The sequence below is a fragment of the Eumetopias jubatus genome, unplaced genomic scaffold (assembly GCF_037043125.1).
Source record: "Eumetopias jubatus isolate StellerSeaLion01/CBP00866 unplaced genomic scaffold, mEumJub1_p1.0 scaffold_16, whole genome shotgun sequence".
Lineage (NCBI taxonomy): Eukaryota > Metazoa > Chordata > Mammalia > Carnivora > Otariidae > Eumetopias > Eumetopias jubatus.
Window position 1 is genome coordinate 77579981 of NW_028274822.1, and position 27901 is coordinate 77607881.

General features: G+C 44.1%; 4 protein-coding genes across 5 annotated transcripts; 2 read left to right on the forward strand and 2 right to left on the reverse strand.

Annotated features, from left to right (window-relative positions):
• Window positions 1-312: 312 nt before the first annotated feature.
• SRSF9 (serine and arginine rich splicing factor 9) lies at window positions 313-7173 on the forward strand. The gene is made up of 4 exons (XM_028116443.2): window positions 313-610; window positions 3360-3520; window positions 5015-5187; window positions 6688-7173. Exons 1-4 carry the CDS (start codon window positions 423-425, stop codon window positions 6829-6831), a joined length of 666 nt encoding a protein of 221 aa, XP_027972244.1. The 5' UTR covers window positions 313-422; the 3' UTR covers window positions 6832-7173.
• Window positions 2610-18558, reverse strand: GATC (glutamyl-tRNA amidotransferase subunit C). Of its 2 annotated transcripts, XM_088019572.1 has the most exons (5): window positions 18456-18558; window positions 18189-18361; window positions 10421-10524; window positions 4458-4528; window positions 2610-3536 (listed from the first exon to the last, which is right to left on the reverse strand). In XM_088019572.1, exons 1-4 carry the CDS (start codon window positions 18534-18536, stop codon window positions 4515-4517), a joined length of 372 nt encoding a protein of 123 aa, XP_087875698.1. In that variant the 5' UTR covers window positions 18537-18558; the 3' UTR covers window positions 2610-3536; window positions 4458-4514. The 2 variants fall into 2 exon arrangements, with proteins under 2 accessions (XP_087875698.1, XP_027972246.1); XM_028116445.2 differs by lacking the exons at window positions 2610-3536; window positions 4458-4528 and adding an exon at window positions 7868-8652.
• Window positions 18559-18595: 37 nt separating this feature from the next.
• TRIAP1 (TP53 regulated inhibitor of apoptosis 1) lies at window positions 18596-21948 on the forward strand. The gene is made up of 2 exons (XM_028116447.2): window positions 18596-18778; window positions 19755-21948. The coding sequence occupies exons 1-2, from the start codon at window positions 18632-18634 to the stop codon at window positions 19836-19838; spliced, it is 231 nt and encodes a 76-aa protein (XP_027972248.1). The 5' UTR covers window positions 18596-18631; the 3' UTR covers window positions 19839-21948.
• A 437-nt stretch (window positions 21949-22385) lies between these two features.
• Window positions 22386-24388, reverse strand: COX6A1 (cytochrome c oxidase subunit 6A1). The gene is made up of 3 exons (XM_028116446.2): window positions 24259-24388; window positions 23964-24106; window positions 22386-22681 (listed from the first exon to the last, which is right to left on the reverse strand). The coding sequence occupies exons 1-3, from the start codon at window positions 24359-24361 to the stop codon at window positions 22598-22600; spliced, it is 330 nt and encodes a 109-aa protein (XP_027972247.1). The 5' UTR covers window positions 24362-24388; the 3' UTR covers window positions 22386-22597.
• Window positions 24389-27901: the final 3513 nt, after the last annotated feature.

Sequence of the window (27901 nt, forward strand, 5' to 3'; positions counted from 1 at the left end):
GGGTGCTCACAAAATCCTGTGAGGTAGACAGCGCTACAGAGGCAGAAAACTGAGGCCCAGGAGGCCTGAGTCACTTGCCCATGTCCCGGCCACTTGTCCATGAAGCCGGCGACTGAACTGCCTTCAGAGAATTCTAGAAATCGAACCCAATTCGCCCGACTCCACGCTCTCCCTCTCTTTGCCCCCGGGCCCGCACGCACCTACAGGGGGCGCCGGCCTGCACGCACGCGCAGTCATCGCAACCGCGTCCCCTTTAAGACAATTCCTTTTGCTTCCTCCGACCCCTTCACTTCCGCTCCGCCGTTCCCACAATGCAGTGCGGCTGAGCGCCTCGAAGCCCGCGGGGACGCTGCGGGGGGACCCCGGCTGAGGCGGCGGCGGCGACGTGGGCTGCGGCGGGCCCGCGGCGTCGGGCGGTGCGGATGTCGGGCTGGGCGGACGAGCGCGGCGGCGAGGGAGACGGGCGCATCTACGTGGGGAACCTTCCGACCGACGTGCGCGAGAAGGACCTGGAGGACTTGTTCTACAAGTACGGCCGCATCCGCGAGATCGAGCTCAAGAACCGGCACGGCCTCGTGCCCTTCGCCTTCGTGCGCTTCGAGGACCCCCGGTGAGGCCCCGCTCCGCCCGCCCGCCTGAGGCCGCGGGCCCCGGCCTTCCCTCTTCCCTCTCCCCTCCGGGGCCTCCCCTCCCCCCTCCGCGCAGACCCCTCACGGCGCCCCCGGGTGGAGGATGAGGCCTCCTCTCACCGCAGGCTCCGGCCGTCCCTTGCTCCGTCGTCACTTCCCCTAGGATTATTTCTTTTTTTTTACTTTACTTGAAAACACAAAAGCTGGGCGTTTGGAGGGCCCCGGCCCGCCCAGACCGGCCTCGGGGATGGTACATACGATCATTCTCTCTCTCACGGCTGGAGAGGCACCCTTCTGGGGACGCGGCCCGGAACCAGCCGGGAGAGGACTCGGTGAAGAGCAGAAGTGGCCATTCGCCCCTCCCTGCCTACCCCTCCCCCCAGCCAGAACTCGCCGTTAGCGGGGAACAGACTGCGGGAATGTGGTCGCCTTTGGAGGTCGTAAAGGGGTCTCTGTGATGGAACAGATCTCTACCCGCGCGCGCCCCGCCCTGCAAGGCCACGACCTCGTCCTTATAAAAGCACCAGGGATATGGAAAAACTTCTAAAACGGTCTGAGGGGGTCTCTGATTTCACGCCACTCCTCTAATGAGGGAGGCACCGCTAGATGCTTAGGGCCCCAAGCATTTGGAAGCTCTCGATCCCTAAACTGGCTCAAAGGGGGCTCTTTGTGATTTTGCAAACTTTGTCGACCTTGTAGCCAGAAAAGGCCTGGGAACTTTCAAAACTGCGGTTGGTGGTTCTTAGAAGCCACCGCATGGACTGGTCACTGCACTTGGGGGTAAATAAGAGCCCACTCTCTTTCCTAGCAATGACCCAGGGAATGCTTTACCTAGTCTGCGCCCCGCAGGCTTCACCCAAGGACTGTCCATAGGTGTCTTCCCTACCTGGTGTGGTGGTATAGGGCAGGGAAGGCATCTGAGGACAGGGAGGTAGGAAGCACCCTGAGGCTTTGATGACTGACAAAGCTCATTCTTAGCGCCTTGCCATTTGTCTGAAAAGCGAAGTAGGTATTTTCACACCTAAACTGGAGAAGGTTACACTGTAACCTTCTGTAACACTTCTAGTGTGTTTTTTGAACACTCACCACGTGTCAAGTACCACTTTAGTAAACCCACAAAAGGTAGTGGTAGCCACATTTTACAAATGAAGAAACTGAAGATTTAGAGTTGCTGATAAAAGAGAATGCTAGTAAGGGATCAAGGTAGGATTTGAACCCCCTATGCTGCTCTTTAAAACACAAACTTCTGTATGGTATGCTACATTGTCGTCTCTTCCCTCCTTTCTTCCATAATAGAAAAGCTGTCTTTTGATAACACTAGATGCCAAGTTTCTAGCAAAGCACTGCATACACAGTATCATATTTAATCCTTACAATAACCTTGTGAGATAGGCGTATTACATTTAAGAGACGTGAAAATGATATAAGCATTTACCCGAAGACGGCTACCTAGTCAGTAGCAGAAAAAGGATTTGAACTTGTCAATCAGTATTCAAAGTCTGCACTTCAACCCTAGCAGTTCTGCCTCTCCTTCACTTCATTGTAAATACAGCCAGGGTTGCACTGGTCGTGGTCCTCATTGCTTTTAACCTTGCGACTAGAATATCGATAATGATGTGCCTGTGACAACTGAATGATGCCTTCATTAGTACATCTTTGGCTCTGCTTGTCCATCCAAGCTCTGAGGCCATTCTTTCAACAATCCAGTCCTGGAGAACCAGCTTGGTTCTCCTAGAGTCCTAGGGAAGACTGAAAGTAACTTCATGGAATATTTCCTCTTTTGGCAAAACTGTACCCAGAGAGTGGTCTTCACAATTTAGTTTTCCAAACTGTGATGAAAAGGTACACATGAGAGTTGCGTATTTCTCACAAGACACAAAGCATCTGTCTTTTGAGCCTGATTTTTTTCTTTTGAAGATTTAAATTTTTTTTGAAGATTTTATTCATTTTTTTTGAAGATTTTATTTATTTATTTGACAGAGAGGGCACAAGCAAGGGGAATGGCAGGCAGAGGCAGAAGGAGAAGCAGGCTCCTTGCCGAGCAGGGGGAGCCTGATGTGGGACTCGAATCCAGGACCCTGGGATCATGACCTGAACCGAAGGCAGTCACTTAACCAACTGAGCCACGCAGGCGCCCAAGATTTTATTCATTTATATGACAGACACAGCAAGAAAGGGAACACAAGCAGAGGGAATGGGAGAGTGAGAAGTATGCTCCCCGCCAAACAGGGAGCCTGATGTGGGGCTCGATCCCAGGACTCTGGGATCATGACCTGAGCTGAAGGCAGACACTTAACAACTGAGCCACCCAGGCACCCCTGATTTCTTTTTAAATGAATTTTTCTTTCTAGATACTTAATGGTACTGGGCCTTGTTGAAGAATATTAAAGGACTAGTGTGTGCTGGGCATTTTGAGAAACTGCTCATAGGGTTACAGAAATAAATATACTGGTGAAATCAAATCCTCTGTCAACATTTTTTTTTTCTAAATTAGTCCTCTTATAAGTCATCTATTTACCCCTTTATTATCATTCCATACCTAGAAAACCGTGTGTGTGACAGTTGTAAAGTTTAATTCTAATATCATGAAAGGTCTTCACACAAAAGCAGTAGTGCATCAAGACTGTTTTATTTTTCTGACTCCAGGTTTCCCTTTTATACTTGTTCCTCAGGTCCCTCACTGGGAAGTCAGCCTCTTGAGCAGCACTAACTCCAAACCTTTTTTTGCAGAGATGCTGAAGATGCAATTTATGGAAGGAATGGTTATGATTATGGCCAGTGTCGGCTTCGTGTGGAGTTCCCCAGGACTTATGGCGGTCGGGGTGGGTGGCCCCGCGGTGGGAGGAATGGGCCTCCTACAAGAAGATCTGATTTCCGAGTTCTTGTTTCAGGTATGTTCCTTTAAAACTGAATGAGATGATGCATGTAAAATACTTAGCACACAGTCTGGCCTCCAAGAAATGTTGTTATTCTTCAGTGCATGGGACATGTGGGGCTTTCTTTTCAATAGCCTGTACAGTCTGAAGCCCTGCCATCTTGCCACTGAGGCAGGTATCTTGCAAATGAAACTGCACTGGTAGTGTAGCCTTGGTAGAACATCAACTTGCTTCTTATAAAGTTTTCTAGTGTTGAGAGGGAAGATGAGGGCAAAACCCTGTGAGCTAGAATTCTATAGAGATGTTTTCTTTTGTAATGTACTCGGTATCAGACTTGGTAGACATTCCAGGAATCAGATTTGAACTACTGCCTAGCCTTGGATGCTGAAAAAGGCCAGATTTTGGTGGTGGCTTTGGAATTATATAAAAAAGAAAACAAAAGAACTTGGAGTTTTAGGGGTTGTACTGCAGAATAGAGAATGAAATGTCTAGTGTTGACAAGTCATGAAATGCCAAGCTCAGAGGTTTATGCATCTTTTCAAAATACTAAAACAGTGGTAAAAACCTGGGGCCTTCTGCACACTGCAGGGGCATTTTAGGACCATGGTGGAGTGAAATATATTGAGAAACCTGGCACTTTTTTAGATATGAATGTCACACAGTTACAGCAGACCCCCATGGTACTTAAGAGTGATCCTCTCAGTATCTGCCTATCTTGTGTCCCTTTGTAATTTTTTAACCCCAGAACTCTATTCCCTCCTTCAGGATGTCATACATATCTTTTTTTCTCTCCATGCTGCTCTGAAATCCTGCTTAGAAAACTATTAGGAAATGGCTGCAATCCTGAGCTGTGAGCGGTAAACACAGCCTTTGAGAGCAGGAGCACATTTCCCTTTCATGACATCAGGTAGGGTTGTATAATTCCCGACTAGTTGTAGCGTCTGAGTCTTACCTTTTCCCCCACTGTATTGAAGAATGTTGGTGATCTTTTGAAAGGTACTTTAGTTTGTTAGTCATTCACACCTACAAGAAAACAAACTTTAGATTTTTGTTGTGTTGTCACCTTCAGCTACGCCTTGGTTACTTTCATTGGATAGTTTCAAAATTCCCATGTCCTGAGAACCCAGTCAAGCAAGAGATAATTGGTACTGATAAATTTCATAATGGAGAAAATTAGAACTCAAAGTCTTGGGAGTTTGATATTAAATATGAAGGCTAAAGAAAGGCTGTGAATTCTCAGAGATATTAAATCTGTAATGGGGTGGACTTCTTGCTCTGTTGGAAGGGCTTGGTGTCTGGAAGATTAGCCTAGGACCAACTTCTTATGGTGATTTACCACACATACGTTAGTACTCTTCGCTGGTTTTATGCCCCTTACAATTTGTGATTTGGGGATCCTCAGGATTTTAAAGTAATGATTGATGAAAAGGGGAACCTAGGTATTGCTGGCTCTTAACAGGTCAGTTAACATGGCTGAAGGATATGGCCTTTTATGTTGTCCATGCCTAGGACTTCCGCCATCAGGCAGCTGGCAGGACTTGAAGGATCACATGCGAGAAGCTGGGGACGTCTGTTATGCAGATGTGCAGAAGGATGGAATGGGCATGGTTGAATATCTCAGAAAAGAAGACATGGAATACGCCCTGCGTAAACTGGATGACACCAAATTCCGCTCTCATGAGGTGAGTTCCCACCTTCTTTTGAGCTTGCACCTCCGCCACTCCACCTGAAGCTGACCTAGCAGACATAGCAACAGGCCATGTGTTTGCCATTTGATGACCTCACAGTACCATTAAAGATCTATCTTAAGTGGATAAAGCCAAGGAATTCATCATGCCCAAACCCTTCAGGGTCATGACAGAGAAAAGTCTGCAGTCATAGTGTTTTTAACCTGGAGATAATACTGTTGCAGTCTGTCATAATGTGGTGAGCTGTTCTGTGATACCATCCCTTTCACAATTGGCTTAATCTGTAATGTACTTCTGTGAACCTAATTATTATGGTTGTCTCTCCTCTGGGTCTAGTCTGGGCTCTGCAAGCCAACCTCATCATCTCAGCTCTCCTAAGGTACTGCTGTTGTGCCAAGTTATCACTTCATTTTTCCTTTCCCAGAGTAATGCATTTTCTTGTAATCACCTTATCCTCAGGACTTAGTTCTTGATGTCTTTCCTTTCAAGAAGGCAGCCGTTGCTTTAGATCTCTCAATTTGATTCACATGTTGACTACCCCTTTGATATCACTGAGATAAAGACAGCAGACCCAACTGGACATTGCTTTTTCTGGTTATTTTGTCTTGAGTTACTGTGGGGTTTAGGTATGTCTGGGGTCCATTTCTTTCTCTAAGGATTCATATAATTCCCTAATTTTATGACTTGGAAAGTACACAACTTAACAGTGCTTTTGCTCAGACTGAATTTGGAGCAGAAACAAAAGAGGATCTGGTCCTCAGTTATACTGCAAAGCAGGGCCTCAGTAAGGATAAATCCAATTACTGACTTCACCTAGGGACTTCCGCATCCGACTTCTTTCATCCTAGCATTTTTAGATCCTCTGAGAGTGCTGGCTGAGGGCAAAGGGCACAGGCCAGCCTGGACATGACTCTGCTGCCACTTAATTTTTTAGCTGAGCTATGCTCTGAACCTTGGTTCCTCGATATGCAGAATAGGAACAGTAATAGCACTATCTTGTAAGACTTGCCAAGAAGCTAACTTATGAAGATAACTGAGTATCTAACCCAGATCCTGACACCTGAGAGGTGTTGAATACAGGTTAGCTTCTTCCATAGGTATTTATCCAAAGATGCATATATGAAGTGGCAGAGGATTGAATTGTATGACCTCTGAGATCCTTTCTAGTTCTTAGATTCAGGGGTCAGTGGCAGTAATTCAGGTATGTTAACAGTACTGGGTAGTATTTGAGCATTTACCACATGTGAAGTTGCCATTTATTATTTGTGTCACACTGGAACAGATAAGAACATTATTTTCCTCATTCTTGAAATGAGCTGGTAAGCATACCAACCTCATAGCATTATTGTGAGGGTTTAATGAGATAACATCATGCCAGAAAAACAGTAAGTGCTCAGTATTTAACTATTATTGTTAGGTAGCCATGTTAGGTATTAGTGTGCTGTATTCTTCGGGATCTTATTTTTTCCTGTACTCTTTATGTTTAAATTGCAGGGTGAAACTTCCTACATCCGAGTTTATCCAGAGAGAAGCACCAGCTATGGCTACTCACGGTCTCGGTCTGGGTCAAGGGGCCGTGACTCTCCATACCAAAGCAGGGGTTCCCCACACTACTTCTCTCCCTTCAGGCCCTACTGAGACAGGTGATGGGAAATTTTTCTTTATTTTTTAGGTGAACTGAGCTGCTTTGTGCTCAGAATCTACATTCCAGATTGATGATTTAGTGTCTTAGGAAATTTTTTTAATTTTTTTTTAAGGAAATAAAATACATAATTTCTACCAGGGCCATATTGGCAGCGAAGCATTTTAAACTGCAGAAATTGTGGTTTTGGTTCAGAAATAAGTTGTATATTTTTCACCCCTGATTATGGGAAAAAAATCAGTGCTGTGTCTTTGTGGGTTGCTCTACTATGGAGATCAGCAGTTACTGTGACTGAGTCGGCCCATTCTGTTTAGAAATATATTTTAAACGTTTAGTAATTGACATGTGTGGTTGTCCTTGATTAAGTTAATGGATTTCACCAAACAGGTACACTGGTTAAAAAGAAAAAAGTAATTGAGTTGTAGTAGCAGCTTATACCCAGTTGGTAAGGAGCAGAAGTGGATAACTATTTGGGGACAAAGATAGTTGCTTATGTTGGTGGTTTGAGAATTTCAATCCCAAGAGTTGCTTCAGGATTATCTTATAATTCAAGGCCAAGCTTATAAATAAAGCTGCCTTAAAGAAGACGGGAGCATTTAAGACAGGGCAAAGGAATGGAAAGAATAAAACAGACTTTTTAAAGTCAGCAGCAGCATAAAGATCACTGGAAGATTTTAAAACCAAATGTGGCAGTTTGGAGCGGGGGGAGTCTCTTTAAATTTTGGTTCTATCACTTTTATCCATAAATCTGTTTCATTTATCCTTGGTATCTGAACTTTCTTAAAACACAAAACAAACCAGAAAACTCCACTATCTTGGATTCTACTCAATTCAGTAAGCATGGTGGGGGTGGGGAAGTTACTTTTTTCCAGGCCTGGGCTTTTTTTAAAGAGCCACTTTATTGAAGTATGATTGACATGTAAAAAGTTGTACTTCCTTAATCTCTACAGCTCAGTGAGTTTGGGGTTAAGTGTGTATCCATGAAAGCATCACCACCATCAAGGCTATAAACATATCCATCATCTCCCAAAGTTGCTTCCCTACTCAAGATTTATTTGTGGTAAGAACATTTAATACAAAATCTACCCTCTTGGCAAATTTTTAGTGTACAGTACAGTACTGTTTTGCTATCCCCAGGGCTATTTTTGACATAGGTTCTTTCAAGAAAAACTATAGCTGTGGCTGGCATCCCTTTTGCATGTAATCACTTTGTGGGATAGTGGATGATTGTAGGCTAGGAGTTCGCAAGCTGTAGAGTCTACTTTGAATACTCTTCACACCTTAGGAGAAAGTTAGCCTTCTGCTGGGAACAAAGTAGGTACCCAGGGACAAATCTGAATTTGTTTGGTAAAGATACAAGGTTTCTTGGATTGACAGAAACAGCAACTAAAAAGTACAACACACGTTGTCACATAGTGATCAGATGCACTGTCTAATAGTTACATCAACAGAAAAATTCACTTAAGTGCAGTTTGGTAGATAGTCTCTAGAGGAGATAAAGGAGGATAACATCTTACATACTGAACAGTCTGTGAATAAATACTTGGAAAGTAACAATACCTCTTCCAGTAGCAGTAGGAACTCACTGCCTTGTTTTGGCTAGATTATTTCCCAATTTTGTCTTCAGAGAGTTATTAAAAAATACTTAACCATCAGTTTTTTTTCAGGTGACTGAAGAAAGTTGGAACATTACTGTTCACAGTAACAAAATACTATCTTTGGGCTTCCACGTGTTCACAGGGTACCCATTCCCAGAATAGCTACTCAGATGTGTGAAAAAGGCTCTTGTTCATCCTGCTTTGGCAAAGAGATATTACCTGTTTGAAAACAGTAACAAGAAAGAATGTTATAGTTGAGTCTGCTTCCCAGCGGATTCTACTGAGCTAACTTATCACTTGGTTTGTCATGAAAAATAAGCAATGCAAATAAGTGTAGCTACTACCCTGTTTTTCTGAGTGTCTGAAAGAATAACAGTTGTAAGTGAAGCCTAATAAATGCACACTTTTCAATAAGGAGCAGAGACAGTTTAGCCAGTTCTATGCATATAGGAGTGTAAGGAAAGACTAATGATTGTGAATTCACTTTGTCTCAAGAAGCAAAGTCTGACACAAAGTTCTTTTTGAGAAATAGCATATGTGGATCAATGGCTATGTCTGCTAAAACAGTGACAACTATCAGATTCTGAGAGAGATCCTAAAATCTTTTTTTTCTCTTCACAGTTAATTTGAGGTGGTTTAGTGAATCAGAGGCATGATTAACAGTCGAGTCCACAATTTTCTAAGCTTTCTTTCCCATTCTTGCTTCAGGCAAAGCTTTCCTTTAATTGGCTGGTCTTGGTCAGAGAGGTAACCCTGAGCTGGGGGACTGATGTTTGTCTCTGAGGCTAGTTAGAATGGTTCTCTGAGATGATCGGAACCTGAAGCTGGTACTTGGAAAACCATCTACTACCTGAGTGCTCAAGCTAGTCCCATTCCCAGATACCCAGAAGGGTGCAGCAGGTGTCTGCAGAGGAGATTAAAAAGTTCAACCCACCCAAGATTCTGGATTTTAGTATTAGCCCAGAGTTATTTTAAGTTTTTATTTAAAATAGTCACAGTACATTTTAGAGATGCAAATCTCAACGCCAAGGTTGCAAAACGATGGCTCACAGGATGCATCTGGCTTGCAGCTATGTTTTATTTACATGGTATTTATTTATTTTTTTAAATCTTTGAATTAGTTCCCATACTTAAAATTTGGGAAATACCACACACACATGAAAATGCCAGATGTCCGGGTTCTCGGGGAAAATGGACTCACATTATTGCCAGGCACTGAATGAGAAGCAGTGAGTGTTAGTTGCCCCTTCAGGCAGAGCTTGAGCTCCGGATTTGACACCATATACACACCTCCCCGCCCCAGTCCTGTTTTGTGCATTCCTATTACAGACTGGCCCCTAGAGGTGCATGTGACCCCTCCAGTCTACTGCCACCACCTATACTTTTTTTTCCACTGTTAATATATGTGGGGTTTTTCATTCCACTTTTATTGAGAAATCATTGAGATACAACACGGTCTAAGTTGTACGACCCAATGATTTGATATATATATAGCAAAATGATTACCAGAACAAGATTAGTTAACATTCATCATCTCACATAGTTACAATTTTTTCCTTGTGGTAAGAACTTTTAAGATCTACTCTCGTAGCAACTTTCAAATATAGAATACAGTATTGTTAACTATAGTCATTCTGCTGTATGTTGAAGTTTGTACCTTTTGACCACCTTCACCTAATTCCCACATTATTCTTTTTTTTTTTTTAAGATTTTATTTATTTATTTGAGAGAGAGAGCATGAGAGGGGGGAGGGTCAGAGGGAGAAGCAGACTCCCTGCCGAGCAGGGAGCCCGATGTGGGCCTCGATCCTGCGACTCCAGGATCATGACCTGAGCTGAAGGCAGTCGCTTAACCAACTGAGCCACCCAGGCGCCCCACATTATTCTTCTTAAAGTACTTTCATGTAGCAAATTTGGACTGTACAGCTCCTACTATATTCTTAGTTCACTGAGGGACAATCTGTTAAGCCACTTTGGGGAACACATACCTGGGGGGGCTACAAAATACTCCTCCACAACTCGATGGGCGTTTTGTAGTAGTTCTTCAGCACAGTTGCCTTCTACCACATTGTCAGATCTCAAGTATAGACATCTACAAAACCAGAAGCTCAAGGTTAACTTCCCAGAAAACACGCTTCTATAGCATGGGTGGAGAGGGTCAAGAATGGGAGGAAATGGAGCGGCATATTCTTGAGTTATGGTCACTACCCAAAAGATGGAGGAGCTATGGTCAATAGTCGACCAAATAACAATCTATAGTTCATAGATTCTCCACCACTCTAAGAGGTAAGTGGTAATTATTCCTGAGGACTGGTATGTTCAATAAATATTTCTGCATGATTACTATGGGTAAGTTGCTTTTGGTGGAGACAGGTAAGGCAATTACAATATAATGTGTTTAAGTCTAATAGGTAAGCAAAGCTTGCCAAGGGAGTAGAAAGGGGCACCTAAACCAGCCTAGGTGAGGAACAGGTACTCAGAATATGTGATGTCACTGCTAAAGGATGAGCAAGAAACCGATGGATTGGTGGGATGGGAAATGGACTTCGGGCAGGTGAAGAAACTTGCTCAAGAGTGGATAAGTGCTTAGACAGTAGGTCCAAGTGACGGGACTGAAATTGGCACCAAATAAATTGGTACAGTTCTTGTATCCCTAACATGAGCTGTTTTTTCACCAGCAGCCACCTTCAGGGACATGGAGGTGCCTGCCCTTGCATAGCTGAAGAATATTCCACTATTCTCTGGGCCTAGTGGCTTCATTAAAATGTCCAGATGGCAAACTAGTGAAACCAAACAGAGGTTGAACATATCTGTGGGGCTTCACTGCTGTTTCAAGGTTTAAAAGTGCATGGCAAGATATCTGAGCCTGCTTCCAGATACTTGGGCTGAAAAATAAGCAGTCTGCTCAATCACTGATAGGGGAGCAGCCAAGCTCTTTCTACTTTGAGCCAGACAGACTGAGGGCTAAACCTAATGGGACAAAAAGGCAAGGATGTGACATGAACATCCAGGCAAAGGCTGCAGAGGGTTAAGTTGTAAGATTCTTTTAGGAAAGGACTTGTTCTGTTTCTTTTGTGGCGCCCACCCTAGGGCTAGACACAAAAGCACTCATGGTACGCAATGTAGAGAGCTGCAGTCTATTCCAGGATCTGGCACTCTTAACTCTGTGTCCTTGGACAAGTATGGATCTTCCCAGACCTTAACTTTCTTCCCAAAAAAGTAAAGGTTGCACTTTTTTTTTTTTTAACCATATGGGGGCCTACGAGAACTTGGAGAACAAAATAAAAATCCTCTGTAAAGGTGACCATTGGACCTTCTGGAGTTTGTATTTCTGTTGGGTGGTATAACAAAATGGCTAAAAGAGCTTGGGCTCCTGAGTCACAGATAAATTCAAATCTTAGTGGCATGTGTGGCACGTGTACAAGTTACTTATCCTGTCCATGCACCTGTTTCCTTATTTGTGGAATGCTTCATAAAACTGCTGGGAAGATTAAATGTTAAAGAAGATCTGATAATTCTCAGGACCTGCATTCTCACTGCAGTAAGAGGTGGGTGCTGAATAGCACCTGCTCCTTTCAGAAAGAGTTAGTGCACCTGGGCACACCTCAGTCACCACTCCTCATTCAGAATATACCTCCGCACTTAACCTGCTGTAATCACACATTACCTGCCTAGCCCCTACATACAGGAGGCTAATTGCTCCTGGGCACTTGGAGAGTTTGATGAAGTGAGACTCTACTACCACCAACAGGTGGTTAAAAGCTACTGCTTCTCCACAGATGTAATAGCAAATGATTTATTCACTCATTTGATAATCAGATTTCCTATGTAAGTAATGTTTCCAGAAAAAATTCACTCCCATAAATGCCACACATTTTCACCTAGTTATACTGTTTATGATGGAGTTGTTTGCAGAAGAAACCCACACCTTCCTATTTTCATAATCATAGGCTACTGAACCCAGTGTCTCTGTGAGCGTGGCACATCAGTAGTTCACTTGGCAAGTTGCTTAACTTTTCTTGACCTCAGAATCATGCATAATACTCCAAACAGGACCAGGTGCCTATCAGTTGCTGATTGACTAAATGTCTATCTCACTTCCTCTTTCTCAGGGTTCTACCAGAGAATTTAGCCCAAGTACTATAGGACACCCATTTTGATAATAAATCAACTATGGACGGGCGCCTGGGTGGCTCAGTTGGTTAAGCGACTGCCTTCGGCTCAGGTCATGATCCTGGAGTCACTGGATCGAGTCCCACATCGGGCTCCCTGCTCGGCAGGGAGTCTGCTTCTCCCTCTGACCCTCCTCCCCTCTCATGTGCTCACTCTCTCATTTTCTCTCTCTCAAATAAAATATTAAAAAATAAAAAATAACTATGGACTAATAAAACTATGAGACAGATAATAAATAAAATATGGGCTAATATTATATACTATCCTGGGAAGCACTGAAAAAAATCATTTGAATCTTTATGTGTTCTGGTTCAGATGAAATCCTGGTTGAGAAAGGCTCACAAAGCACTTTAACCAGTAACTGTGAGAAATGCTAATAAAAGCAATTTAATGGAAAGCACTATGGCCGCACCGGAGAAGAAATGCCTTTATTGGCCCTTAGACTGACCAGATAGGACCACTCTGCTGCTGGTGTCAGGCTGCCAGGAGTCATTTCTCTGGGCACCACTCTATTTCCATCTACAAGCCTTTTCCCTCCTTCCTAATTAATTTCTAGTTTGATGCAGACTGGAATGAGAATCAATTTGGCTAAGAATTTTTGGTTCAAATAAGATTCTGAGGGACATCCTAAGCACTGAAGAAGTATTTGGCTGCAGTCAGATATGTCATCATCTGAGTCAGTCTCTGGAGATGGGAGAAAATAAAGGTTCTAGGGGCTGACTTTTATTTATTTTATTTATTTTTAAAGATTTTATTTATCTGACAGAGACAAAGAGCACAAAGAGGGAGAAGCAGGTTCCCTGCCAAGCAGGGAGCCCGATGCGTGGCTCCATCCCAGGACCCCAGGATCATGACCTGAGCCTAAAGCAGAGGCTTAACTGACTGAGCCACCCAGGTGCCCCAGGGGTTAACTTCTAGATGGCATATGGGTTAACTTCTAGACGGCATATCTAAAATTTATTTTTTGTCAGAGCGAGAGCACGCGCACACAAGCAGGGGGAGCAGCAGGCAAAGGGAAAAGCAGGCTCCCTGCTGAGCAAGGAGCCCGATGTGGAACTAGACCCCAGGACCCTGGGATCATGACCTGAGCTGAAGGCAGACACTTAACTGACTGAGCCACCCAGGTGTCCCTTAGATGGCATATCTAGAGGTATATTTGAGAACTGAGGCTCTGAATTTCAAGTTCTGGATTCTCTTACTACACATGTGAAACTCTGGGGCATGTTACATAAACTATCTGTGCCTCAGTTTCTTCATCTATAAAGGAGATACTAGTATTTACCTTCCAGGGTTGTATGTGATAATTCAGACAATGCATATAAAATCTTAGTGCCTGACACATAAAGGCACTAACTGCTTTTTAGCTAAAACCAAAGAATAGGGTATTAATGTGCCAAGAGCTTTCTAATAGCCAGTTAGTGCTTTTACACCTAGTGTGGCCTAAAACAGTTTAACACTTGTCTTAAATGGGTTCCATTTCAAACATCAGTGAGGCAATATGTTCAAAAAACAAAGTCCTACAAGTGCTACATCTCCTAAAACAGAATTAAACTGGTTTCCAAGTTTATGGCCAGACTGCAGATCACTGAATATGAAGTCACTACTCCAGCTACCAGATCCAAATCCCTCTCCCATCTTTTTCACAAACTCTTCCCTGAGTAATAGTTGCATTTCTTTAGTTTCCCTCTACACGATCTGGGAAATTCTGTCTCCTCTTTGTGCTTCTATTCCCAACTTTCCCAAAGATATTAATAAAGAACATTCAGTGGGGTGCCTGGGTAGTGCAGTTGGCTAAGTGACTATTGGCTTTGGCTCAGGTCGTTATCTCAGGGTCGTGAGATCAAGGTCCCCATTGGGCTCTATGTTCAGTGTGGAGTCTGCTTGGGACTCTTGCTTCCTCTTGCTCTGCCCCCCTTCTCTCTTTCAAATAAAATCTTTAAAGAACATTCAACAAACATTTACTGAGTGCTAGGTGCTAGATACTAAGAATATGATGAGTAATAACAGATGTGCTCCCTGGAACATGGATGAGCAGTAGGAGGGGGACAGAGAATTAAATATTACTCAAATATGGGATGCCTGGCTGGCTCACTCAGTAGAGCATCCAACTTTTGATCTCGGGGTCATGAATTCAGCCCTACATTGGGTGTACAGATTACCTAGGAAAATAAATAAATATATAAATAAATAGTACTCAAATAGATGTATAAACACAAGTAAAATTACAGCTCTATTGAATACCATGAGAGAGCCACAGGTCCTGAAACGGAGCCTGACTTGATAGAGAAGAATCTGAGGAGGAGGCAGTTGAAATCTGAAGAAAGAAAAAGTAGGCAAAAAAGAGTAGTGGGTGAGATGAGGTAGGGGATTCTAAGAAGGAAACAGAATGGAGAGCTCAACTGAATACCACGAGAGAGCCACAGATGAATAAATCTTTTTAAAAATTTTCTATTTTGAAGTGCTACATAATTTTGGGGAAACATTGACATGTAGATTTGAGCAACAAATTACAAAATAAACAGCCCCCCCCTTTTTTAAGATTTTATTTATTTATTTGACAGAGAGAGAGCACGAGAGCAGGAACACAAGCAGGGGGAGTGGAAGAGGGAGAAGCAGGCTTCCTGCCAAGCAGGGAGCCTGATATGGGACTCGATCCCACGACCCTGGGATCATGACCTGAGCCGAAGGCAGATGCTTAACGACTGAGCCACCCAGGCGCCCCAGATTACAAAATAGAGAAAGGATGTGAAGGAATCAAAGACTGGAGGTGAGAATGGGAGGCCAGCAAGCACTTTACACAGAGGTTATGGTTACAGATAGGTCTGGTTCTCCTTATTGGTGCTAATGGCAGCTAATCTTTTTTGCTCCCATCTATATTAAGAGTATTTTTTTTTAAGTAGGCTCCATGCCCAGCATGGAGCCCAATGTGGGGCTCAAACTCACAACCCCGAGATCAAGACCTGAGCGAAAGTCAAAAGTTGGACACCTAACTGACTGAGCCACCCAGGCATCCCAAGAGTGTATTTTTTTTTTTAAATCCCATCAAGGGGGCACCTGGGTGACTCAGTTGAATGTCCAACTCTTGGTTTCGGCTCAGGTCATGATCTCAGGTCCTGGGATCAAGCGGAGAATCGGGCTCCCCACTCAGCGAGGAGTCTGCTTGTCTGCCTCTCTCTGATCCTCTCCCTCTCTCTCTGATCTTTCCACTGCAAACCACGCTGCACTCTCTCTCAAATTAAAAAATCTTTTTAAAAAAATCCCATCAAGAAAAGGATAGGACAGAGTTGTAGACTGCCTCTGTCTTTAAGAGTTACATACCCATCCTTCCCAAGAAACTAGTCCTAACCAGCAAACAAGTCTGCTTTTCAGAAAAGAGCATTTTCTTTAAAAATGTATTAAGAGGGCACCTGGGTGGCTCAGTTGGTTAAGCGACTGCCTTCGGCTCAGGTCATGATCCTGGAGTCCCAGGATCGAGTCCCACATTGGGCTCCCTGCTTAGTAGGGAGTCTGCTTCTCCCTCTGACCCTCCCCCCTTTTGTGCTCTCTCTCATTCTCTCTCTCAAATAAATCTTTAAAAAAATAAATAAAAATGTAAGATTTCGGGACACCTGGGTGGCTGAGTTAGTTAAACATCTGCCTTCGGCTCAGGTCACGATCCCAGGGTCCTGGGATTGAGTCCTGCATTGGGCTCCCTGCTCAGCGGGGAGCCTGCTTCTCCCTCTACCTGCCTCTTCCCCTGCTTGTGCTCGCTCTCTCTCTGACAAATAAAATCTTTAAAAAATTAAATAAAATAAAAATATTAAGATTTGGCAAAAATTGGTAGAAGTGGGGAGAGGCTGTGCATCCTTTCAGTATAATATTCACAAATTGCTTTGTCAAAGACCTGCTCCTCCCTGCTGCACTATACTACATCACTTCTTGTGTTACTATTCTGCTCCTTTAAGCATTTGTGTTTTGGCCCTCAGTATAAGATGAAAAGTTAGAACTTCCCTCTGTCTGCATTTCCACTTTCTTTTTTTTTTTTTAAAGATTTTATTTATTTATTGGACAGAGAGAGACAGCGAGAGCAGGAACACAAGCAGGGGGAGTGGGAGAGGGAGAAGCAGGCTTCCTGCTGAGCAGGGAGCCCGATGCGGGACTCAATCCCAGGACCCTGGGATCATGACCGGAGCTGAAGGCAGACGCCTAACGACTGAGCCACCCAGGCGCCCTCCACTTTCTTTTAAAACTAATTAGTTACAGTTTCTTGCATGCTCTGAGGGAACAAAACAAAACTTAATGCATATACCAGAATATGTCAAATAGATAACACATTAAAGTATTGATAATCCCATACACAATGTTCTGAACTTTGCCTTTTTTATTAAATATATCTTTTCATATCAGCATAGTTGTTTCATTACATTTATTTATTTTTTTTAATGGGGGGGATATAATGTATCCTAAGATTTTTTTTTTTTTTTTGACCCAGCGAGAGAGGGAACACAAGCAGGGGGAGTGGGAGAGGGAGAACAGGCTTCCCGCTGAGCAGGGAGCAGGGAGCCCGATGCGGGGCTCGATTCCAGGACCCTGGGATCACAACCTGAGGTGAAGGCAAACGCCTAACAACCAAGCCACCCAGGCGCCCCAGTTGTTTCATTATTTTTAAACAACTGTCAAATATTCCATTGTATGATGATGTATTTAGCCATGAAGGACACTTAGACTGTTTGTTTTTTGTTTCTTGGGGTTCAAAAAATTTTTTTTAAATTAATTTAAGTAAACTCTACCCCCAACTGGGGCTGGAACTCATGACCTGGAGATCACAGCATGCTTTATGGACTGAGCCAGCCAGGCACCCCTTGTTAGGAGTTTGTTGTTGTTGTTTTTTGTTTTGTATTATAAACAGGTTTAGATACCATGAACACTCCTGCATACATCTTGATGCACTTTTACAGATGTTTCCACAGGGAACCACTAGGTCTGAAGATATGTACAGGCCATATTTTGAGACAGGAATCCAACAAGTAAGCAAGTCAAACATGAGCTCACATTCTATTAACAAGAGACAAATCACCAAAAATAAGATAACCAAGAAACAGAAGAAAATCCAACAGGATCAGGAGTAGGTAACTGTTAAGGGAGAAGATATTTGGAGAGGCCTTAACGAGGAGATAAACTAAGACCTGCCAAGGAAACAGGCTGTCCAAGAAAAGGGGAATAGCAAACGCAAAGATCCTAGACAAGAAACACATTTGTCATGTTGGAGAAACAGTAAGGAAGCTAATGTAGCTGGAGTAAAAAGAGCAGAATGCCCGAGTGCGGGGACTCTGTGAAGCAGGGCCTCAAAGGCGATGATTAGCACTTCGGACACGGTTCCTAGTTACACTGGGAGGCCAAGGGGACTTTAAACGGAGTGACAGGATCCGTAATGAACAAAGAAAAGCATGAAAACACTTACCCGCGGGGTGACCGTGGGCAAGTTCTTGCATCTCGCTAAAGCTCTTTTCCCTTCTGTGGAAGGACACACTAATCATCGCCACCTCAAATGGCTGCGAAGGCGCCACAGGCAAGGCTTGGGGGTGCGCAGCCGCGAGTGTTTACCTGTCCTCCAGTACTGATTCCATGGGCTCCACCCCGTCCGTGTCCACGGCGCGGAGCCGGTCGGCAAAGGCGATGGCTTTCTCCAACCGTGCTACAGCCTCTTGGCTGCCGAAGTCCACAAGGGCTAGACGCTCCAGGTGTTCGATCACCTCGGCCGTGACCCTGCCACTACGCTGGGGGGATGAGGCGGAGAATAGGGGTCACGGGTGGGGCCTGCTCCGCCTCCTTTCCTTCTTCACCACCCGCTTAGACGCCCCCGGACTTTACCTGAGGATCCGCCTTGGAGGTGAAGCCCCGGCGCCAGCCCACCCAGGACCGTAGGCCCAGCTTCACCGCCCGCGCCCACATTTCTCTCTTCAGCCGCCGTAGTGCGTCCTCACGTAAAGCCGACGACGCACTTAGGAGTGACGACATCAGAGCGCGCCGCTACTGCCGCCGCCGCCATGAATAGCGTAGGGGAGGCCTGCACCGACATGAAGCGCGAGTACGACCAGTGCTTCAATCGCTGGTTTGCCGAAAAGTTCCTCAAGGGGGACGGCTCCGGAGACCCGTGCACCGACCTCTTCAAGCGCTATCAGCAGTGTGTTCAGGTGAGCCCTTAGGTGGCCAGGGCCCTTTCGTCTCTACCCTCCGCCCCTGCTTCTCTCTGCGGTGTCCCCGCCACACGCGTAGTATTTCGCGGAGGTTGGGATGGGGAGGGTGAAGAAAAGCCACAGTGAGGACAGTGGCCGGAGCTCTCTCCCCACCATCACCACCAAGGCCGCCCGGTATTTCTCTAAATGACAGAGTTAAATATTTTTACAATGCTTTACATTTTACCGAGCACAGAAACATCCTTTGGTTCATTTGGTGCTCCTCCTAAACTCGTAAAGTGGGCATAGTTCTTGGTATTTTATACATGGAACGTTCCCCAAATAGGAGGTGATTAGTTCAAGTTAACCGGAATCGTTTCCTTGATTTTTGCGGTGGTGCACTATTCCACTGTTGTTGGGGGGCGAAGAGGGGTGTTAGTTTATCTGGCCTGTTAGACATGAGGGTCTCATTTTGTTGTTGTTATAATTCCTTCTTTGGTTTGCTGTATCTCTCAACCCGCTGGGAAATTTTCATTCCAGTTCAATGAATGTGAAACTGCTTTGGATTGTAAGAACCGCACTGGACACAACACTCCTAGTTAAAACATCCTCAGGGTAATTCCAAGTTGCTATCTTTAGCCCATTTATAGATAGGAAAGTGAGGCTTGCTCAAGGTCACATAGCCACCAAGCCCTGGAACTCAAGATTTGAATTTGTGTGTCATAACAGAGTGGAGATACTGTTTAAATTCCACATCTGAAACACTGACGATTCCTCACAACTCCTTTCCAATCTCTCTCTGGTCTTACATTTAATTTCTCCATAATGGTACTCAGGTTAAAAAAAAGTAGTCAAGTACAGTACAGTAAAAAAAGTACAACCCAATCATGGTTGGGTGTTCTCTTGATCTGATTTACTTTTGTACCATCATATTTACAAAGTTTGGTCCTTAAGCTTCACATAGACCTGTGTCGTGTGTTTTCTTCTCCATCAGAAAGCAATAAAGGAGAAAGAGATTCCCATTGAAGGACTGGAATTCATGGGCCATGGCAAAGAAAAGCCTGAAAGCTCTTCTTGACCTTGACAGTCACCTTGAAAATAGACTCCTCCAATCAGGAAATTGAGGACACTGGATTTCGGCAATTAAGGCTGTGAAAATAGCCATCGATTTGATGATGAGTTTAGGAGGAAGGAGTTTTCTTTCCTCCTTGATTTCTCTCACTTGTAAAAGATGATGAACCCCATCACTCTGCTATGAGATGATTTCTCACTTGCTCTGGCATCCTGCAGGAACTCCATGTGCTTAAACTGAATGACTTCTTGGGATTATGGTTGCAATACTTGGTCTGGGATCAGCTTTAAATATCCTTTGTATGTAAATACTGATAAACCTGTCCAGATGATCAGGGCTGCCTGACCTCTTGAGTTTTGCTGCAAAGGACATTAGGTACATTGTACCTAAAGGGTTATTATTCATGGAAACAATTGGTTAGGATCTCTCTTTTCTCTCAGGGAGCTAAAGCTCTGAAAAGGGATCCCAGCACAACAGTTTTAATCAATGCTTGGGAGCACGGTTTTATTTTTATAATAACAACTTTTAAGATTGCTGGTGGACTGGTACCCAAGAGGAAGACAGCTTTAAGAGTTCTCTGCCTTAAGAAGAGGTGTCAGATTTCTGATTAAGATGTGAAAGCTTGAAGAATGTTGCACACCATTTCTGAGCTCATAGTGTAGTTTAGGAATGAAGATCCTTGGAGTAACAATGGAGAAAGATCCTAAATTGCAAAGATTTGCTGTTGCCAGCTTTCAGCCCAAATTAAGCAAGCGAACCTGTATTATCATCAAACTGCCAAAATGCTGCCTTTAGTAAAATGGGAGAAGTTTGTTTTATTTGCCTTGTGTACCTATCCTGCCTGTAATGTTTGTAATCATGAAGATGGAATAAACTGTAACATTTAGTTTCATTATTTGCCCCTGGAGAACTCAGTGTACTTTACAGAACAAGTATTACACTGTAACCCCACATATCCCATATGTACACTGGGGAAAGTTTTGTTTTATAATTTAAAGATGAAGAAAAAGTTAAAATTTATCTAAGGTAAATAGTGTGCTAAAACAACTAGAAACCTGATTTCCAAAATTTATTTCCACAGTAAGCTACACAAATAACTTAATATGCTTCTATACCTGCAAAAAAAAAAAATGTCAGGATCAGGTGAGCACTTACACACTTTGGAATGTCAGGTAGTCACCAAATTGCATGTCTTGAGTAATTTGGTTCAATTATATATACCCAGTACAGTAAACAGTTTACAGAAGATGGAAATTGTATTAACCTCTAATTTACCAGTGACCACTTCATATTTAACATGACCAGTCCTTAATGTCATTTCAATACATTCTACATTTACATTTTGACTGGTTACGGTCCATTATATACATGGTTTAAAAAGATATTTGAGATCCAGCTGAGGGAGGCCAGGCAGCAAGCCAAAGTAAAGTAATCTGTCCTGAACTCAGACTGACCACAAGTACAATGGTTCTTTGGGGACTTGGAAGTACAAGCACAGGCTGCGGTTAGATCACAAAATGGAAAAGGGAGCAGGGATCCTTTACTCCCTTACGGTAAAAGGCTTTTATAGCCTGTGTTTCCATATGCCTCACCTTTGCAGTACTAGTTTACTGTATGTTACTATGCAATACCAAAACCTGGTAGCTGCTTGAATCTTACTACAAAACTGTCTGGTTGAGCCTCGAGAATAAAACCACTCCAAGTCAACCATGTTTTTTCATTGTAACTGCTGAGAGAATAATTTCTTCGGATTGTTCTTTATTTTTTTTGAGAGGGAGAGAAGAGAACCTTAGGCAGGCTCCACACAGCGTGGAGCCCGATGTAGGGCTCAATCTCACAACTCTGAGATCATGACCTGAGCTGCAATCAAGAGTCAGACGCTTAACCAACTGAGCCACCCAGGTGCCCAATTGTTCTTCATTCTATTTTGACTTCATCCTGCCCATAAAGTGATTCCAACTATCTCAGCTACTTCAAAGATTTTAAATTTTGAAGAGAAATTAAATGCTCTGTAAGGGTGGCTTTGTTACTATTACTCTTGTTTCTCCCTAATTCTTAATGCTACAGGAAGGTTTTAATTCCAGAAACAAATAAAGCTCATTGCCATATACAGAAATGTGTCATACTGCCTTTATTTCTCCAAAAGTTTCTGACCCTTCTAACCTTCATGGTGCTGAGAGATGACAAGATGAGAACTTGACACTTTTGGAGACAATTACCTGACCACAGGGAATATTCTTCAGCAAATGCTGGTGGAATGGGACAAGAGAAAGCTAGGACACAGAGTAAGCACTTCTGGAGAGTCAAAGATACCTCTTTCAGATGTAAATTGCAGGTATTCTACTCAATATCTTTACCACCCAAAGTCTGTCAGGACCCAATCTTGATACTTAAATTAGCTCCACTTATGGTCCCTTTGCTTTACCTACTCCAGGCATAAGAAACCAAGGACAAGCCTATTATAAACACTTATCCAGAGGCCTGTACAAGGCAGCCATAAACCTTCATTATAGAAACGAAAATAACAATGCTGATTTTGGAGGGAAAAACACCAAAGAATGCAACTCTCAGATCATGGACCAATCTAAGTTATTTATTTAAGCCATCTCCTGCCATAAGAAAAGGGATGGAAGATCGGTATACTGGTCATCATTTGATACAAGTAAGGAAGGTGAGCTTAAGGTCCCAAAGACTTCTGGTCCGTGTGCAGAGTCATGGTCCAAACCAGTGCTGTGGTCCCCACTGGGTGGTGGTCCAGGTTCTCTCTATTCATCTTCATAGCCGGTTGGAAGTGGATTCACGTGAGAGTTATGGAATAGAGTATGATTACCATCTCCCCAGGGAAAGGGCTGTGGAGTGAAGATGTCAGTTAGGCAATTCCAGAAGAGAATTCAGAAACAGCACTGCCATGAACTGCTTCAGACAAAGGGTGACAGACCATACATAAAAACAAAATGGTAATTAGTCCTTTAACTACTGGCGTATTTCAGCCTTCCCACAATTTAAGGGAGCTCTTTTAACTTCCAGGAGAGCCTTTAAAGTAGGCAGTAGGAAAAGCAAGCTCAAGTTCATTATTCATAAGCCTCTCCCTGGCAACTAGTCTATGAGGGCAGTGTTTATAAAAGTGTAATCCTCACATCATCTGTATCAGAATGGTAGAGGTGGGTAAATGAGAGAAGATGCTTATTTAAATGCAGACTTTGGGCTTCATTCCAGATCTAAAACAAACCTCTGGATTGGAAACTGCAACCTACTCTCCTCAATTTTTTGCAAGCTGCCTTTGAAAAACATTGCTCTAGGGCAGTGGTTTCCAAACCTGGATGATTTTGCCCAAAGACACTGGGCAATATCTGGAGACATCTGGGAGAGGGCATCTAGTGGGTAGAGGTCAAAGGATGCTGATAAATATCCTAGGACTCATAGGATAGCCCCTTGTCCCAACAAGAATTATCCAACCCCAAATGTCAATAGTACTGAGGTTGAAAACCATGGTATATGGCTTTTACATCTTTGTAGAAGGGTGGGAGTGGGGCTCAGACTCAAAAATTCTTTCTGAATCTAAGACTCTAGCTTAAGTTTCTATAAGGCCAGTCCTGTCTTGGCTAAGTGATATAATAGTTATTAAAGAGCCAGCAGGGCCTCTTGTTAAGAATATTTACAACAAGCAATGGAAAACAAATGATTACATCTACATCAATAGCAAAGGATAAAACAGTTGAGAAAATACTAGCAGAGGAAGGAATAAGAGAAGCTGTTAGTCTCTTCAACATGCAGCTGGTACCTGCCAGATGCCCAGGTCCTAGAAGTGTGAACCACCTTCCGATTTTGCCACTCTAAGGGAGATTCCCAAACCTCCAAGTCTCATACAACCGACAACTGTTTCAGAACAGTATCAGAAGGCAGAGGTGGGATGGATCAGGAAAAAAAGTAAAACTGAAGGGCACTTAGTGTATGACCTTGAAAAAGAAAACAGATGTGACCCCCCAAGTCTGTTACATTTCCATAAAACCGGAGAAAATAAAAATCTGTAAAAATTAAATGACAAATTCTACACGATTTTAGAGAATGAAGAACTCAGACTAGGCATTTGTAATAAAAGAATGGCTGCTCGAAGAGCCTACAAAGGCGTACCTTGGACCTGATGCGGAGATGGGGGTAGGCGACGAACTCGGGTCTCTCGTGCTCTCCGTGACGCGACTTCAGAAAGACATTCAGCATGCTCACACCCACGCCAGGGAGCGCTACGAAGTAGGTGAGAGCCTTCCACATGCGAGCTGCAAAGGAGGCACGACCGCTCAGGCCTGGTGTCGGGACCCCGCCCGGGTCTCACCCCCACCAACCCCAAGTCCTCAAACCAAGGTCACAGTCCTGCTCCGCCTCGCTCGGGTGGGGCTGAGGCCCGCCCCGCCAGCCGCAGCTCCAGTACCTGAGCCCTCCTCGCCGTGGGCGCCACTCGACATGGAACGCCCCAGCTGTGCCCCGGACCGACCTAGCAGCCCAGACAGCCGAGACACAGACGCCGCCGCCATTTTCGACCTGGACAGCCTCAGCACCGGAAGCGGAAGTAGAAAAGGGGCTGGGGGCGGGACCACAACCTCAAAAGCAAGCTCCTATTGGGCGGAGCCTTCCCACTTGTCTTAACGCAAGGAGCCTGCGTACTCCGCTCTTGGCGGTCGGAGTCTAGTTAAAATCCTCAGAGCCACAGATCTTGAGGGAGCATGCGCTCTGCACCTCCCGTGTGCACGCCCCTCTCCCTACAGTCTCCACCTTGGTGAGGCTCGACGAGGCTAAGCGCGAAAGAGAGGTTTATGGAGTGCACGCTGGCGTTCGGAAGAGCTGTCTTCGTTGGAGTGCGCGGACAGCAACTGGAGGTTCTGAGCTCAGAACACCGCGTCTGAAATGCCATTCCTGTTCTTCCCCGTTCTGTGACGTCACTTTTCTTTGCACTTGACATAATCGTCGTCATCATTATTATGTCTGTCTCCCCTACTAGAATATAAACTCTGTGATGCCAGAGTTTTCCAGGGCACCATTCCCAGAGCCTGGAATTGTCCCTGGCACGTAGCAGGTACTCAGTACAAATGAGTGAGTAAGTGAGTGAATGAATGAATGAGTAGCAACGGGAATCAGGAGCCCCGGAATTGGTGCCAGAAGATCTGGATTTTAATCCTGCCTCAACATCCTTAACTTTTGGCTTTTTTCGTCACGTTAGCCTTCTCTCCATTAAAATTCTGTAAACAAAAATTAGCATGCTTTGTCTCTTCAATTTCCTTCCCCCAGTTTTTCCTTTTTCTTCCTTCTACTCATCTAAAAACAGTTTTAAAAATAAAAATTAGGGGGCGCCTGGGTGGCTCAGTTGGTTAGGCGACTGCCTTCAGCTCAGGTCATGATCCTGGAGTCCCGGGATCGAGTCCCACATCGGACTCCCTGCTCAGCGGGGAGTCTGCTTCTCCCTCTGACCCTCCCCCCTCTCATGCTCTCTCTCTCTCTCAAGTAAATAAATAAAATCTTTAAAAAAATAAAATAAAAATTAGGGGCGCCTGGGTGGCTCAGCCAGTTAAGCATATGCCTCCGCGCAGGTCATGATCCCAGCTTCCTGGTATCCAGCCCCGCCATCAGGCTTCCTGCTTAGTAGGGAGTCTGCTTCTCCCTCTCCCTCTGCCCCTCCCTCTTGCTTGTGCTCTGTCTCAAATAAGTAAGTAAAATCTTCTAAAATTTTTTAAAAATTAAAATAATAATAATAGAGGAAAAGGCAATGTGAAGACTAAGACAGAGATTGGAGTGATATGGCCACAAGACAAAGAAGCTAGAAGAGACATGGGATGGGTTTTTCCCTAGAGGCCATTCGGACAGAGCATGGCCCTACTAACACCTTGATTTTGGATTTCTAGCCTCCAGAACTGTAAGAGAATAAATTTGGGTTCTCTTAGGCCAAAAAAAAAAAAAGGTTCATAAGAGAAAATGAAAGGAAACTTTTGGATCATTGGTCCTTTTGAGAATATAATGAAAGCTATGAACCCCTTCCCCCCAAAATGCACCTGCTCCTAAGCACTGAATGTTGGGGGAAGAACGTACCATAAGGTATACCCAGAGACCCCCTAAGAGTCCTTGTGCCCCAGGTTAAAAATCCCTGAGTAAAGGAACAAATAGGGACGCTGTTGTGGGAAGACTGGATTCACATTTTGTTTCCATCCCTTACACCCTGTGTGACCTTGGGCAAATAAGATACAATAAGGCTATGCAGTTTCATGAAGACAAAACTTTAGGATTGTGTGACTAGAGCATCACAATCTGATCTCGCATTAGATCTTTCTCTCTCTGAGTAGTCAGGGTTTTTACATATGATGGTACACCGTATGTTACATCAGGATCATCAAATCCCTAGGCATCCCCAAACACAGCCAAAGGGCCACACTATGAGGCTCCATAGTGTGACCATAGAAAGGGTGCATGCTCAAGGATCAGGATATCCTGGGTTCGGTCCTTTGGTCTGCCACCAGCTGTTTCCTCTTCTCTAAAATGGTAATGTAATACCCATTTATTCATCCCTTTATCCAATAAATATTTATCAGAACCCAGCTCCACCTTCAGATTTTACTCAGCCTCCATCTATAATAATGAGATTTCATTTAATAAGTATTAACTAAGATGCCTGCTATGTGCCAGGCATGTGGGGTAGTACACATCAGGGGTAAGATCTCTCTCATGTAACTTACATTCTAGTGTTGGAGAAAGGATTAAATGAAAAAAATGTCTGAAATATATTAAAAATTCAACAAATATTCATTTTCTCATAGGGCTTTTGTACACTTTTCAGGGTGGTACTGCTAAGTAAAGATTCTATCATGTGCTTGGCTCACAGCACCCATACTTAGGCATGAGGCTTATGATGTTATTGCCAGGTATGCCTACCATTTCCAAAGCTTTGGGTGACTGAGTTTTGGACAGCCCGTTAAACCAAAATCAACAATACAAAGAATAGCTAATATTTATTGGGTATTTATTTTGTGCCCATTTATATGTGTGCCATATAAATGTGCCATTAAATGTGCCACATTTATAAAGTGCCCAAAGTAAGCACTTTACACAAATTGTCTTCCGCACCTCATTAAGTGACTACTCCATCCCTCAAGTTAAACACTTTGGAGTCATTTTTGACTCTCTCTCTCTCTCTCCCTTCTTCTCCTCTCTCTCTCTCTCTCTTTCTCACACACACACACACACACACACACACACACACACACACACACACACTTTATATCCAATCCATCAACAAATCCTGCTAGCTCTTCCTTCAGGCACATCCGGAATCAGACCATTTCCTACTGCCCACCGCTACCAATTTGATCAAAGGTGTTCTCATGTCTCACCTGGACAACTGGAACGGTCTCCTGACTGGTCTTCCTGCTACCTGGTCCCCCTACCGTCTATTCTCTACATGGCAGTCAGAAGGATCCTTTAAAATCTGTCAAATCATCTTCCTCCTTGGCTCAAAATCCTCCCATGGCTCCCATCTCACTCAGAGTAAATACCAAACTCCTTAGAGTAAGCTACCGAGTTCTCCACCCCCTGCCCCTAGCCACGTCTCTCACATCATTTCTCCTTGCCCCCTTGCCCATTTCACTCCAGCTACATTGTCCTTCTTGCCTTTCCTTAGATGAGCCACCCATGCTCCTGCCTGTTGCACATGCTCATTTCTCTGCCTGGAAGAGTTTTCTCCCAGATGGCCCCATGAATTGCTTCCTCATTTCACTCAGGGGTCGGCTCAGAAGTCCTCTTATCAGAAAGGCCTTCCCAGACCACCCAGAAGTGAAATAACTCCTCCCCACCCTGACACACTATCCTCCTTACTGTGCCTTATCTATCTTCATGGCACTTACCACCATCTGCTGGATTAAGTATTTATTGGTTTATTGTCTGCTTTCCTTCACCAAACACCAGGGGGCATGGACTATGTTTTGTTCACCGGTATGACCCCACCCCCACGCCCCGCACTTGGTGCGCGATAGGCACTCGCTGAATATACATTAATCCCAACCAAGATCCTGTGAATCAGATACTATTCTACC